This window comes from Thalia democratica, chromosome 2, assembly GCF_965202585.1.
Source record: "Thalia democratica chromosome 2, ktThaDemo2.hap1.1, whole genome shotgun sequence".
NCBI lineage: Eukaryota > Metazoa > Chordata > Thaliacea > Salpida > Salpidae > Thalia > Thalia democratica.
In genome coordinates, this window is record NC_139166.1 from 76716876 (window position 1) to 76733041 (window position 16166).

At 24.5% G+C, this 16166-nt stretch overlaps 1 protein-coding gene across 1 annotated transcript; it reads left to right on the forward strand.

The window, feature by feature from the left end:
* The first annotated feature begins 4391 nt into the window (after positions 1–4391).
* LOC145828963 (uncharacterized) lies at positions 4392–15826 on the forward strand. Its single transcript, XM_082936707.1, has 12 exons — positions 4392–4493; positions 4865–5007; positions 6941–7043; positions 9290–9432; positions 9685–9859; positions 10220–10291; positions 10700–10873; positions 11382–11573; positions 11703–11885; positions 12254–12378; positions 14985–15097; positions 15751–15826. The coding sequence occupies exons 1-12, from the start codon at positions 4406–4408 to the stop codon at positions 15824–15826; spliced, it is 1587 nt and encodes a 528-aa protein (XP_082792833.1). The 5' UTR covers positions 4392–4405.
* Positions 15827–16166: the final 340 nt, after the last annotated feature.

A 16166-nucleotide genomic window follows, 5' to 3' on the forward strand; every position in this document is an offset into this window, starting at 1 on the left:
TTAAGATGTTCACTGTTATATTTGAAGACTGACATATTTGTTTTGATGATCTGAAACACATTTCAAACACTTTTTTAATTTTAAACATAAGAATAGTACTTAAATATGCACTAGTTATTAAAATCTGATAAAACGTAAATTTGTATTTAAAAGTACAAAGCTTTGGTTTAATCTAAAACTTTCATGTACATTTGTGTTGGTAAAATATGTTGAGTACAAAGTCAATTTTACTTGATTATTATGTAATACACTCACAAAGAAGCGTTCAAGTCTGAGCGAGAATTCAATTTTGGTTTTAACGTTCATTTACTGTGAAATCTATTCAACCTAAAAGTTTATAAATATTTGCACTAAAAATTCCATCCTTTTTTTTTATCAAATAATTTTATACAGTTGTGATGTTTGTGAAGTAAAGAACATATCTATAAAACAGTTCATTTTTTAAACAAGTTAAAGCATAGATCTTAGTTTAGATCGAAATCTGAGTTTTTTTTTATACACTTAATTGTAAGCATTTATCAATTTATTTTAATATAAACAAAATAAAAACTTTAAAAGGCATTTATTTTAAGCTTATTTTTAGAATAAATACACAAATTAAAAAAACAACAACTACAGTTTTTTGTAGGACATTTAAAAACTTTAATTTATATTCCACTCTTTTTCTTTTAATATACAGACAAGGGCAAAGAACAACATTTCAAGTGTCTACAGAGGTTATTTAAAACATACTAATGATAAATTTGTTGAAACTGAGAGTAAAAACTTGTAAATAGCTAAAATTCAATAATAAGTTTTATTTTTTTTTCTCTTTATAAGCAAATAGTTACATACAATTGCATAGGTAAATTTCATGCAAATTTTTCATCACCTACTTAATCAGTATTTTTTACAAGTAGGTCTGAAGGGTAAAAAACCGCATTTTTTTAGAGCATTTCAAGTGCATTTCGACAATTTCTAATGAGTTGCTGTATAAATATAGAAAACTGTTTCTATTTTGATAAAAGTAGTGATTTTCAAAACATACTAAAATAGTGTTGTTTTTGAAGTGTGTACTTTGTATTACGTCACAATGTGTATTAACTTCTAAAGTGTTGGCTTTTAAAGCTCCAGACTAATCCTCTTTTAACTGGGTGTAAATTGTTGTTTTTGTTGTTTTTATATTTTTTCAAATACTCCTTGTTGTCTGGGTAAACTTAAATTAACTTTTATATATTTTTAAGAATGGGGAAATTAAAAGGGTTTGGATATTTTGATTTTTTAATATTTAACATGAAAAAAGGTCCTTTTTATTACATCGTTCTTGTCTTGTTGTGTAGTTTATATTCTAAGAACCAATGTTTTTTAGGATAAACTTTTTGTAAAGCTATTTAAAAAAAATAAAACAACATTTTACTTACTTTATTAGCTATATTTAAAAGACGTATCAAAAACTAAATAACCTTTCAACTAAGATTAAACTCAAAGTTTTAATCGACTTTTTATTTATTTCAGTTTTTCTAGGTTCAATAATTATCGTCATTAATTTTATTGCGGAAATTGAATTAAAGTTTTGAAAATCGTCAAAATACTTTAAAGTTTATAATGTGAACAGTAACAGAAAAACTTACATTTGTTTTTTAATATTATATAAAAACTAAACAAAAAAATTAAAGGTTTGCTATTTTTTATCTTTTATGATAGTTTTCATTGTGAGGAGTTTATAAAGAAAGCATGTTTCAGTTTTTAAAGTTAGTTTAAGGGTTAGAAGCGTATAAATAAAACTATTAGTTAGTAAAAAGTTTAACGTTTAAGTTGGCGTTTAATAAATTTTTTCTTACTTTAGTAGATAAAACTTTATTGCATTTTTTTTTATATACTATAATTTTCTTATGAGTTTAAAAAAGTTTGAAGTAAGTAAAAGAAACATACTTGTACAGTAGAAATAGTAGAAATAACAAAAGACAAAATGTAACCTTTGAAGTTCAAAGCAGTTAAAGAAAGGAATTTGCTTTTATTTTTATAAGCATAATGACACTATAATAACAAAGTAATTACTGAAAGTCGATACCCGTCTTCTAGTTTTAATACTTTAATGCTTGAAATTTTAAACACTCTAATTACTTTTCACGATAAGCTGTAAAAAGTAAACAAATTAGCACTAAAGTGTTATGTTGTTGTTCATTAGGCAATAAGTAATAGTAGTTTTAGGCCTTAATTACATTTTAAAAAGCTTATTCTTTACTGTTCATTTTCAAATGCTGTTGAGTATTTTGTACTCAAATGCCTTTGAAAACTTGTTTGATTTCTTACAGTTTTTAATTTTTATTAAATTTTACTGCAGACAAAAGCTTTATTACGTCAGTTTGCTTATTTGCATGCGTCAAAATTTTCTTTGAAACATTTGTTCACTTTAAACGAGGGGTCGGCAGCCTTATGCGAGTAACGGGCCAATTTTCCCGTAAAAAAATATTGGCGGGCAACACTGTACAGCAAAAAATTTTCAGTACGATGCAGTTAGTTGAAAACAACTGTCGTTATCAATAAAAATAATACTGGCTAAGTCCAAAAAAAAGAATATAGCTTTTATAGATATTATCTAGTAAATAGCTACTATTTATTAAATTAAAAGCATAGTTTTAACAATATACTAAAAATAATTGTGTCAAAAAATTTTGTTTTCATTTATAAAATATATACCGGACAGCAAGTATTCAAGTTGTTATACATAACAAGCGAGTTGATGTCTATAAAAAAGTAGAACGTAATGAAATCAAAAAGTATGTCAATCGAGTATATTATTTGCACTAACTTTATGTTAAAGTTTAAATTCCTGCTTAAATAAACTGTTAAATCATATAGATTTAATTATGAAAACATTACGTTTATGTGAATTTTTTCAAGTTGTCAAATTTTGTAACTAAACAAACATTTTTCATTTATTAAACTTTGTAACGCTTTAAAAGCGGAACTTTATAATGCAGACATATTTTTCGTTGAGTAAAAACAACTTTCGAGTTCTCGTTGTGCTTTATTTTTTCAAAGAAAAGATTAACTTGTCAAGTAGCATTTCTCAAGTTCAATGTCAATCTTTTGTTGTTTTGATAAGCTTTTTTTCTTGAGAAGCATATTGCGTTATTTTGAGAGAGTGTTAAAGTGTATAAATGTAAGTGTTTATATATTGATTTGTTTAGTGTTCAATGTTCACTTATAATTTACAATTGTTTTTTAATAACCTTCATTTCTTTTTGAAATTATAGCAGTAAGTTTCGTAGTGATGTATTTTTTTGTAATTATATTTTAATCATAAAAACTTTATTTTAAAGTATTGTTTTTTATACTTTCTGTTACTAGTTTACAGCTAGTTTTTTGCTTTTAGGTCTTACAGGTTAAACTTAATTATCAAATGAAAATTAACGCATATTATGAGCACTGATTTATTCATAAGCAACTTATTATTTATATTGTTAAACAAAATAACATTCTTTTACATACAATTTTAACCAAACGTTGAAGAATTTTTATCACTCCTATTACTATTTGCCAAAATATTAAAAGACATAAAAGTTTAGTTTCTTGTTTCTATTAGAACTTGATCCTTTTTTTTAATAAACACATTGTGGGTGTAGTTATTTTTTTCTAAAGCGTTCTCATAACCAAATACTTTTTTGGAAATTATAAACGAGTTGTACGAAAACTGATCAAAGTCAAACTTTATTATATTTTCTAATGTCTAGAAAGTTTTTGTGATATGACGTTTTTAAAACTCTGTTTAATAGACAATCCTAGGTTGTTGTTTTATTTGATTTTTATGGTCGTGTTAAAAAAATAAGCATTGATTTTTTTTTATTATATAAACTTTTTTTTTCACACATCTGTTTTCATTGATCAAAAGTGTAACTCATGAGTTTTATCATCAAAAACAGCTTCATAAGTTGAGTGTTCACAAGTTTTTTCAAATTTTTATTGTGTGCGCATGCTTACTATATACATAAAGCTTGTAGTGTATTAGAACTTTATTTAACCAGTAAGGACTTTAACTAAATAATAGTTATCAAGTAGGCTAACTATGTTCTAAAATTTTGGTTTAATAAAAAAAACTAGTAAAAGGTTAAGTATTAAAAAAACATTTAAGCTCTTATATACTAAGTTTTCTAATAGTTTTTGATAACTTTCTTAAATTATTGTTCGACAATAATAAGACAACATTTTAATAATGTACTCTTTTAAGCATGTAAATAATTAAGATGCAGATAAAAAGTATTGTATATTGTAGTAAATTTTTAATCATTTAAAGGGTTAATCAATAACTTGAAAGTTTTTAGGAAATACATTATGTGTATTTTCTTACTTCGTATCGAGTTTGAACTTATTTTATAGTATTTAAGTTTAGTTTTATTTATTAGGGTTAATTACTTTTATTATAATGAAAATGAAACTGTTTCTTCTCCTATTGGTAGCTACTCTAGTAGCGAGCAAGAATGTTCCTAAAAGTCATAGACCAACTTGTAGAAGTAAGTTTTAAAAAAAACAATGATAACAAAGCTGTATTTTGCTGCATACCATTTTAATGACAAACTTATAAGTACCTTCTCTTACCTTTGTATCTCAGGTATAAAAAACTATTTTAAACCTAAACGAGTGGAGCTATATTTTATTAGATTATGTTTAAAGCATTTACAAAATAATGTTTCTATAACCCTTGTATTTAAAAAAAATACTTTATAAGTTTTATTATTAGTACATTTTAAATTAAAAGCTTTTGTTATCGTACAAGCTAAAAAAAAATGGTAATGTTTTTACATAATACAATAATTAGTATAGTACTTTTTACTGAAATCAAAAATTTTGATTTAACGATATTTAAAAAAAAAACTATAAACAGAAGAATGTGGAAACGGATCTTTGGACATAATATTTTTAATTGATGGGTCGAACAGTTTAAAAAGAAAAAGTTTCAATTCTGCTAAGGAATATGTCATTAACTTTATCAAATATAAAGGAGTTGAAAATACCAAATATGCAGTGGTTAGTTTTGTGATAAGTATATATATTTTTAGTAAGTTTTTGATAAAACTCTGAAACTAGTTTAACTAAAGTCATGTTTTCATTGAATAAGCCTTTCATTGAATAATTTTTCATTGAGTAGAAACAAAGTTTGTTTCATATTTTCACAATTAAGTTGATTGTAAACAAAAAACTTGTGCACTCTCAAGTAAAATCTATATTTTACAAGTTTCTACATTGAAAAACCATGTTTTTTATTAATAACAACTTTATAAAACTAGTTTTTAGATTTTTTAACTGGTTTTTAAGAACTAAATAAAATCAAATATGCGTGAAATAATTTACTTTCGCCAGTATTTTGGAATACTATTGAACTTTTTAAGTTTAATTAACGTTTACAATTTGAATTAACTGAGTATTACCACGCACAAAGTAACAGTTATAGTGCCTGTTATAGTTATAGTAATATTCTTATGATCACCGTACGATATTTCAAATGCATTATCAACATTATTACGTCACAAAAAATAAAAGTTCAAGTACTTTTATCCGATAAATCTGAACATAAGAGTATTTGTTAGCGCACGGATTTTCCTCCTAAAAGTTTAACTTTTTATAAATTTTTAAACTAAAGCAATTAAATTGTTTTTTTACGTTTTATAAGTAATTAATAACTGCTAGATTTTCAAATACAGCTCATAAAATTTGAGAAAAGTTTTCTGAAACTTCTGTGTTACAATAAACTTGTTTTACCTAAGTTAAAATTTATAAAATCAAGTGATTTATTTATAAACAATATATATCACATGTAATATTTTATTTTTACTTAAAACCACAAATATCACAATGTAATATTTAGAAAACTTAAAAAAATAATTTTTATATAATCCGTTTTGAAATACTAAAACTATGTTGTTAGTGGTAATTGTGGTGCATTATATTGAAATGAGATTATTATGAGTCATTCGACCTGACATATATAAACTAATTAAATAAATTAAATGCTGTAAGTAAACGTGTTTATGCGGTTAAAGATATGTGAAACTCTCAAGTCGAAAACTTTAGTTAATTAACGTTCAGCCTAGTTTTTTTTATTTAGTTAAAACAAAACGCGTTTTTGAATTGTTTTCATTAAAACTTTCCACACTTAGCATGTTTTAAAATAAGTTGTTATGCTCGAGTCTTTATAATTTAAAATAATCTTTGAACATAAAGAACAGTTTCAGTACGATTATATATTATTTTAAAAGGTAATTATAACTTCTATTGTGCAGCTTTCCGTGCAAAGTAAATAGTATTATAGATTTTTTACTTACTTGTTGTAACAAACTGTCATTTTTGAATAAGTCATAAGAGAAAAAAGTAAAAAAAAAAATTTCATCAAAAGTTTGTTGTAAGAAATTTAAACCTAAATTAGTTTCAAAGTCTTTTTTTTCTGATTTTATAAATTCAAATAAATTAAATTAATTATTATTTTTTTAGCTAGTCTTCAGCGAAAGTTTAACTAAGGTTTTTCCTGTTTTTATTATATAGTTTAAGTACTACTATAAAAATGATGAACAAATACTTTCAGTTTTTACAAGTTTTAAAGCCTTACTCACTGTTTTACATTTAGTAGTATTTTAAGAATACAACTTATGTTACTTAACGTTTTTGTATATGAACTTTAACCATAAATAGTTTGTCATTAAATAGTTACGTTAATTTGTTTTTAATCATTTACTATAAAAACACTTCAAGTGATTGCTTCGAAACCACAAGTATTTAAAATATTTGTTTATACAAAACAGAAAGCTAGTTTCAAAAAGAATTATAAATAAGAATTAGGTGAACAATGTGAAAACTAAAAATCCGTTTTTAAGCTGAATTTAAAATAATATTCCCAAAATATTAATTTAAATTATAACAGTTTTTTATGTAAAATAATTTTCTATTTCAAAAAATATCTTAACAGTTGCAAATATCAAGCAATGTAACAGAGGAAATTTCTCTTGGTCAATATTCCACTTCTCAACAATATATAGATGCAATAAGAAATATCAGATTTTACCAAGGAGGTTATATTTGTTTTTAGAAATGATTTAGTCGTAAATTTGTAGAAAGTTAAGAGGTAAATAACAATTGATTAGTTAAAAACAGTTCAACTAGTAAATTTTAACCTGTTTCTAAGTTTCAGTGTAAAAATTGTAAAATCCCGCTAACACTTGATGCTTCAATGATTTCATAGTTACGCTGACAAATAGATTTTCAAAACTCATAATTGCAGATTATGTGCTACTTAGGGTAATTATCGGTGCAATAAGTGAACATTTTAAATTAAAAGCTCTAGGTACCTATAGGTTTTACATTAAATCATTGAACTTGATTTAAAATCATCTAATGAACTTTTATATTTGGATATCTATAAATTATTTAAATTACCTATAAAATAGTTAAAATAGTAAAATAAAAAATCATTTATCTCAAGATATAAATTGCTGTTTGATTGAAAAGCTATTGAGTCTTCGGGAGAATAAGTTTCGTTTTACTATATTTTGAAAACTTGGTTTTCTTTAAATATTTTCTTTGAGTTTTGAACAGTCTATTTTTACTTCGTTACAGCTTATTTGTTATTTTTGTAATGACGGAGAAAAGCTTCCTTTTTAAATTTTTCAAATCTTTAAACCAGTTATACTAGAGAAACATCAATAATGTCGTTCGCAGTAAACGTAACTTCTAAAATTTTAATTAAAAAAATTAGTTTTTCACGTGTTTTATCACTTAAAATAACACACCAACATTTGTTTTTGATTGAGTATAGTTGTAATCTAAAACTCTTTCAGATAAAAATTTATGTAATATTTAAGTTATAAGTTTGTAATAAAACTTTACTGTATATACAAAAGTCTTTACGAAAAGTGCAAGACAGGTTGATGCGTTTCGAGGAAAGTTTATAGCAAAAATACTGAAGTTTTTAAGTGATAGCTGCGGATTTTAATTATAAATATCATTGGTTAATAAGACAAGTAACTAGCTATTAACGTAATAATTATACTTGTAGAGATAACACTGTGTAATGCTTATTCGCCAAAGTGAAAAAAGGAGTTTGTTTAAAGTTATATATACTCGAATTTTTACTGTTATGTGTTATATCACTATAGCTTATAATTTTATCATAAAACTTTATGAACAGTAAGGTGAGTCAATTTAAGCATAATACAGAAAAAGTACAAACGAAACTATACTTTATGAATTTATTGGGTTTTGTTTGTAACCATTAAGCAACTTTCTAGAATTTTCAACAAACATTTAATACTCTTCCTATCATATTATTTTACAAAACTTTTACATGAAATAGCGAGAAATTAAAGCTTTTTTTTTATGTATTTGCTAATAACTGAGAAATAATAAATATTATTGTAAAAACAGTGAAAAGTGTAAATAAATTATTAATTTAGTTAAAGCTATAACATAACTTATATTTTCATTTAAATTTTAGTTGAAAAACAGATGAAAGTGAAAAAGGTTTAAATGCAATTTTTTTAAGATTTCACGGCTTAAAAGTTTTCAATGTAGTTATAAATATTAGTAACAAAAATAAAGAAGAAAGAATACTTACAACCTGTATAGCTGTTTAAAGTTTTATTTATTGCCTGATGTAAAAGTTTGATTAATTTTCTTTTTAAAACTAAGTTTTGTCTTACCAAACAACAAAAGCTACAACAACACAAGTGCAAACTACTACAACTACTAGCTTGTGTTGCACTAAATTAGAGATTTAATGCTTTTAAATGCGCATTTAATAGTTGTAATGTTTACAACAGACAAAATTTACTTTAATAACGTTTTTATTACAACTTAAAGATTACAACTACTCATTTTGTATAAAAATTGTTTTTGAAGATAAAACAATTTGTACTGTTTTGAAACGTATAAAAGTCATTATTGCTGGATATAACTAACAGTTTATTTTTGTTATTTATTCTGTTGCGTTTGCACAATTTAGTTTTACTAATTACTGTATTGTCTACTTGTCATAACTGTTAACAACTTATTTATTACTGGAAACAAAGATTTCTTTTTTATACGCTTTAGCAACGAGATCAATTATATGAGATAAAAAAATAATAAAAAACTATAAAAATGTATAGTTATAAACCAATAATAAAAGATCTGTATTAATAAGTAAAATATTCAAAAAAATTAAACTGTTAAAACTTTTTAACTTATTTGATAGAGCAAGGCGTCAATAAAATGATTTTTATTGTACATAATACAAACCTTATACTATTATAAATTTATTACGTCACGTTAAACTTCTTAGGCACTATGACGTCAAAAGCGATCAGGTTTATGGTTGAGCACACCCTTCAGAACAGACCTGTTTACAACACAAAAGCAATTGTGATTACTGATGGTGCCGCTCAAGATGTTGAAAATCTGAAAACAACCTCAGATCTTGCTAAGGTTTGAAAATTACACTAAGAACTCTAATAAGTCTACTTTTACAGGGTTTACTAAATTAAATTATTATTACCAAAAAGAATTTTAAAGATGCATACTTAGCTTAAAGCGTACAAGTACAACAAATATTGAATTACAAATAAATAAACAGAATGCAAACTTAAAATTTTATTAAAGATACACTATTCTTGTACTAAACTTTTATAATTTAATTAAATACTGAACTATTAAATCAAATAAAAAATTCGATTTTAGAGCAAAGGAGTTGAGATGTATGCCATTGGAGTGGAAATTCCTGATCAAATCAGAAAAAAATGCGAAGCAGAACTAAAAACAATCGCTTCAAAGCCGATAAAGGATCACAGATTTCTCGCCAAAGACTACAGCCGTCTTGGAAACAGAACGAAAATATGGCAGAGAATTAAGTGTTGTAAGTTTTTATTAGATTAATAAATGATTATTATTTTCAAGCTATTTTAGATTTGTTATATTTTTATTTGTTTGAAGAGCAAATGGTATAGTGTAGACAACTATACAAAAAAGATAGTTATTTTTAGTTTGAGTATATATTCTTACATACTTGTTTAAATTATTATTTACTGTAACTAAAAAATTCATCAAGAATTATACTTTGTTACTTCAACCACTAATAATTAAGTATTAGAGCTGTTATTTTGTCAGATGACTGCGTTTTTTTTATTTACATAAGACATTTCATAAAACTACTATTAGTGCTAACAATTTATTCCCGCATTTCCCCAACATGTCTCATTATGTTTATACTTTACAGACAACCCATGCACGTGCAGAGAAGGATACGTGATGACTCAAGACAGAACTAACTGCATTTTACAGCCACCAAGTTAGAACATTATTTAACCTAAAAACTTTGTTAAATTCAAACACATTGATAATTTACTACCTAATGAATAAAATTTAAGGTGTTCCGGTTTTAACAACTGAGTAATAGGTCTAAAATAATTTAATTCTAAAATTGGTAGATACAATATAGATACAATATTACGTCATACTGTTTTTTTGTTTATTTTGTATAACTTTTGCATCTATGTTTAGCAAAGTACTTTTTATTTTAAGTTTAACTGGTTGATGATTAAGGCGTCTAGTCTTATGAAACATATGTACCAGTATTTTTAAAATCTTATTTTGCTAATATATATATATACATATATTCATATACAAGTACATGTACGATGTACATTGTACATGTATATAGATAAAATATTTTTCTATGATTTAATAAAACTTTTAGAATGCCCAAATTTACCTGAAAGTATAGAAAATGGAAAAGTAGTAGTTATTAACAGCAGAGAAGTTGTTTTTAAATGTGATCGAGGATACTTTCTATCAACAGAAACACATCATTTTGTTTGCAATAATGATGGGACATGGAATTCTGATTGTTTAAACCCGAAATGTATTAAAAGTAATTCAAGCTTTGTAGATTTTTTTAAGTATTTTTTTCTAAGTTTTATTAAAATTGTATGAAGCATAACTTCATTTACTTTCAATAACATAAAAGTACTATCTTTTGTTTGAAAAACTTTTTCTTTCTTTCATTTTATATTTTTGCTTGACTTAATGTTGTGGGAATTTTCCTCAGATAGAAAACTGTGAAAAACTGACAATAAAAAATATGACCTAAAACTAATTTTAGAGAGAAACAGTATAAAAACATTAAACTAACAGTTTTTAAAAGTTTTTTTTATTAAAGGAAAAAAAAATAGTTAGCATATCATCGAAAGTATACAAAAATAATTTCGACTAAATAGCACTTTATTTAACAGTTTTTTATGTTAACTCATCTATGAAAGTGTTTAACTTTTGTCTATCTAAACTTTTAGCCTTTTACCTAAACTTTTTAGCCTAAACAGTGACAATGTAGTGTAATAATGTTTTTAACACAATAATTTTGTTATTACTTTTCTTAATAGGTTGTGGTATTTTTCCTTTGTTACCAAATGCTCAAAAGATAGTACTTAAAGAAGCTGCAATAAGTACTACTCATTTAATTGAAATTAGTGTAAAATATGTTTGCAACGAAGGATATTTTTATAATTTGGACAATCCATTTGTTAATTGCAAAAAGGGCGGATTCGATAACGAATTTGGAAAATGCGTAAAAAGTAACATTTTATTGTTTTAGAAAATTAGTATGTGCATTACTATGTTGATACTTTACATGACAGAAAACATATAAAGAAGTTAGGTTACTACATAATAAATTAATTTCTTACTAACTTAATCTTTTTTAGACCAGCTTATTCCAACGATAGTTGATTTGGAAGTCGTAACCACAATTGGTTCAACTAATATATCAGCAAAATGGCAACTAGAAGAGGTAACTAAATTTCACGAAACAATCGAGTATTATTACGTCACTATCACTAAACTGGAGAACGGAAGGCATACAAATAATTACTGGTTAAAAACTACAGGTACACACTATTTCTACTTTAATAATAAAATGAAGCAAACTTGTTTAAAAAGAATTAGGTATTTATGTTTAAAGTTTGCTTATGTTATAAAAGTACTTTTTATTTTTTAAGACTTGAATTTTCTGCCAGAACACTTTATTTTAAAGCAGTCCTTAAATCAGGAATAAGCTGTAATATTTTAAACTTTTATGCTCTATTAAACAAAATATCAAAGTAGTTTATATAAAATTTATTTTAGTAATCACAAAATTACTAAAACTTAAAATTTAGTTCTTGTATGACATCACTTAGTCATTTTGTTGTTATATATTGAATGCTAGTGCAAGAAATTGTTTTATTTGATTTAACTTTGCTTAAAATTTTAACAGAAACTTACTTCACCATTGAAACTTTTTTCAAAGAGGTAACATTCAATTGTGAGTACTTCATAGAAGTTTATGGAATAACTACGAAAGGTCATATCACCAACAAAGTTTCTCAAACTTTTAAATTTGTAAGTTAATTTTTTTTATTTGTGCTTAGTTTTTGAAATGTGTGTATTTTAAAACACTTGTCATTAAACTGAAATGTTTATAACAGTTAAATAAAACAACAATATTTAGGTTGATTTATTCATAGAGCACATCTTATGACAATATTTTCTATAAACAAAAACACTTTTGAAATTTTATAGTTTTGGTATAACACAGCTTTGAAATATTGTTTTCTCTTGTACTGAAAATTTAGGCAATTAAAAAATGAGGTTTGTTTAAAAGTTATATTCGTAAATATAAGGTAAAACATCAACTTTAAAGCTCTTGAGAACACAAATGTATTTAATTTAAACGTTTTTATTTTTATTTTTAGTTACTAATATTAGTTAAAGTCAAACTACATTCGTAAAACTAGTACAGATATCATTAACTTAACATTTAATTTAAGTGCGCAAATACTCCGTAATAGAATACTGAAATTGATATAAGTCCAGAGATAACTATTTCTTATTGTACAAGTTTAATCGCAATGTTATTCTCAATGCTTAGAAGAAATACCTGTCACATTAACCAAAATAATAGAAGAAAATATAGATATAATTCCAGTAAAAACTATTTCTTAATGTTAAAGTTTAATCGCAATGTTGTTCTCAATATTTATCAGAAAAAATGAGAGTTGTTACAATCTTACAACTTGATAATGTTAATTTCATTTCATATGCTTTAAACTGTTGTGACAGTTACAGTGCTAATTATACAAAACTACCTATTATGCCAAAATTTGACAAGTTCTTTTCACATCAGCTTCTCTATAATTGTTATTAATGGTTTCCTGTGATGAATTATTTTTTTTTTACTTGCTGAATAACTAAAAATTTTTTTTATTCTGTTTTGTTACTGAACCTTTAATTGTTATCATTTATTTTAATATAACAAAAATGAAAACTTGTTTTGAAAATCTATCAGTTTTTTTCATTAGGTTAGCTTAAACTTTAAAACTATGTAGTTACAAATAGCACAATTAAATATTTTTTATAATGTGTTGTTTGTTTTAACATAGTTTGGAAAGTAAAAGCATATTGATTATACCTAAAAAATAGTCTAAAGTTTATTCTTTATTCAGCATTTAACCTAAGAGATAAAAAAACGTTAAAAGAAAATGTGTAAATAGCTATTTAACTAAATCTATAAACTTGAAGAATTTGTTTAGCAATAACTTTCTAAAACTTACACAAAAACTTGTACTAAATTAAAAGTTTGTTTATATTTAAATTTCTAAACCTTTATTTGAAAGATAAATAGTTTTTAAGTTTTGCTTAGTGCTAAAAGTAGTTTGTCGTCTTAAAAAAAAGAAGTTTTGTTTTGCGAATAAAATGAGTTGAATTAACGTAAATTGATAAAGTTGAAAGATAAAATTTTAGTATAAATAAAAAAAAAAACTTAGTTTAATAGCTTTAAAGATCTTTATTTAAACTGTTGTGCCTTTTAATCTGAACAAATTATGTACTTTTCTTAAAGTTCAACCTCGCAAAAATATTTTTTTAAGCAGTCTTAATAGTACAAGTTGTATATTTAAAAGTTGTTCTAAGAGTTAAAGAATAAACACTTTTAAGAATTACACAACAGCTTAAGTTTAAAAATATCAAAAGTTTTCTCTTAAACACACAAATCTTTATGCTTAAAGTTGTGCTCATGTTTATACTTTAATGCTTTGTTTCTAAATATAAAACGTTTCGTAAATGTAGATTATACTACGTTTAAAAATGTTTGAACTTAAATTAAAGAACAAAATCTTAAGTTTTTTCAGGAAGTGTTTCCACTTGATTTAGTTAGAAATTAGCATGTTATTTAAATGATGTAATACATATTTAAAGGCTTCTTATCATTTGTAGTAGATAAAATAACAAGAATTTCATTAACACATGATAAGTGAGTTTATTTAAAACTTACCTGGAAATTGTTATTATCACTAAAATAACAGTTAAGAATTTTTAGAGGTCAAATACTTCTTTTAAGTTTCTTCGAAAAGCACTTTTGTTATCGACTAATGTTAATAAGTTTTAATGATTAGTATATAATTTTTAGAGTAATTTCAAAATAAATCAATTTATAGTTGTCAAATACTCAAAAACTTATAACAAATAAAGATAAACAATGAAAGTTTATTTTCAGTATTTACAAGTTTCTAAACGCCTCTTTGTATTAAACAAGTTAAATAAACACTTTTTAATTTTCATTATTATATTAGAAAATTGTATACTATCAAAGTATTTTCTTGTTTAGAAATCTTAATGAAAAGTTTAAAAGTTGTTACATAGAAGTCAGTTTAAAATACAACCTTTGTTTATTAAATTTTACAACAATGTGGAATACTATTTTTTACATTCTGATTTACAACATAAACCATAAAACATATAGTAACTATAACCAGATGGAAAAGCCTTGTTTTGAATTAAAATAACTTCTAAAGTTTATAAAGACATCAGTTTATTTTTACCTTGTTTTCTGTATACTTAAATTAAAAAATCAACGAGTGATATTTTGTAGAAAAAAAGTTCATAATATATTTTGTCGTTGTTGATAAAACATTCTTTTAGTCCGTTAAAAAATAAACTGTTTTTTGTAGGTACACGAACCATCAACAGTTGAATGCACCTGCGAACAACAAAATAAAAATCATAATGAAGTCGTTCGAAAAATGGATGATATGACGTTCATGTTGCAACAAGTTCTTACCAGGTTAGTTGAAAACAAACCCCTGCTTAAAAATAATGTTTCCTTTGCACAAGCTTTACTAAATTAGTTTGAAACTTTGATTGTGTTAGTTTAGTTTTTAACAACAAAGCTGTTTACAACTACTGTTTACACCTTGTTAATAATGTTTATTGATTACAATAAGCTTTTAAGATGGTAATTAATTGTTTATATAAGTTTAATATATGTTTGTGTATATTAGTCGTTAGTAGACGATCAATATAGTGAATGACTCTGTTTCAAGCTTAACGGACTAAATACTTATTTGGATAAATTGATTAAAATTTTGTTTTACCTAAAAACCCAGCATAAACTTTGGCCCGCAACACTTCTGATAAATAGGCAGCTCAAAGAAAAGAATAACACAAAATTTGTTTTATAATCAGTCGTGCAGCTTAAAAAAGTAAAAATCCAGTTTTGAAATATTTTTCTGTAAATAATTGATAAAAAAATCTTAAATGTTTTTTTTTTTTTTTGAATCTAACAAAAATTGTTTTATGATTAGCTGTGCAGTTTTTGCAACTTCTTAGTAAGACTCTAGTTTAAAATATTTTTTCGTAAATGTTTGATTAAAAGTCTATAAACAGTTTTTTTGATATTAACATGGCTTCAGCTGTTTTCATGTATTATTTTTACAGAGTTCAACAGCTCCAGACCAAAGTGAACTACCTGGAAAGCGAGTCCAGTAGAAAGAGAAAAGGAGCAACAAACTAGTAACTAAATGAAAACTAGAATAATTTGTTGTGGTGGGGAGAGAATAAAAATCATTGCTAGAAGAGATAGAACGATTGCTGTTTTAATGCAATAGATCTTATTTTACTTTTAAATTTTTTTTCTAAATTTTTACTTAATTTTTAATTTTTTCTCTTATTCTTTTATCGTTAAATTTCAAAAGTTAGTTAAAGACACTTAACGTACATTTGTAATCAAACTTCTAAGAAAACTTGAAGTTTTATTTTTGTTTTCCTATCGATTGTTTAGTTAATAAAATTATTTGTTATTCCAATAAAAAGAGGTGAAATTAAGTTTATATATTCTTTATATAATTTTTCTG

Bases quoted from the DNA above. Each gene is read 5' to 3' on its own strand.
- LOC145828963 (XM_082936707.1), top strand. From the start codon at position 4,406: ATGAAAATGAAACTGTTTCTTCTCCTATTGGTAGCTACTCTAGTAGCG. The intron at 9,433-9,684 runs GTTTGAAAATTA...ATTCGATTTTAG, and splicing joins CAACCTCAGATCTTGCTAAG to AGCAAAGGAGTTGAGATGTA. The intron at 15,098-15,750 runs GTTAGTTGAAAA...TTATTTTTACAG, and splicing joins TTGCAACAAGTTCTTACCAG to AGTTCAACAGCTCCAGACCA.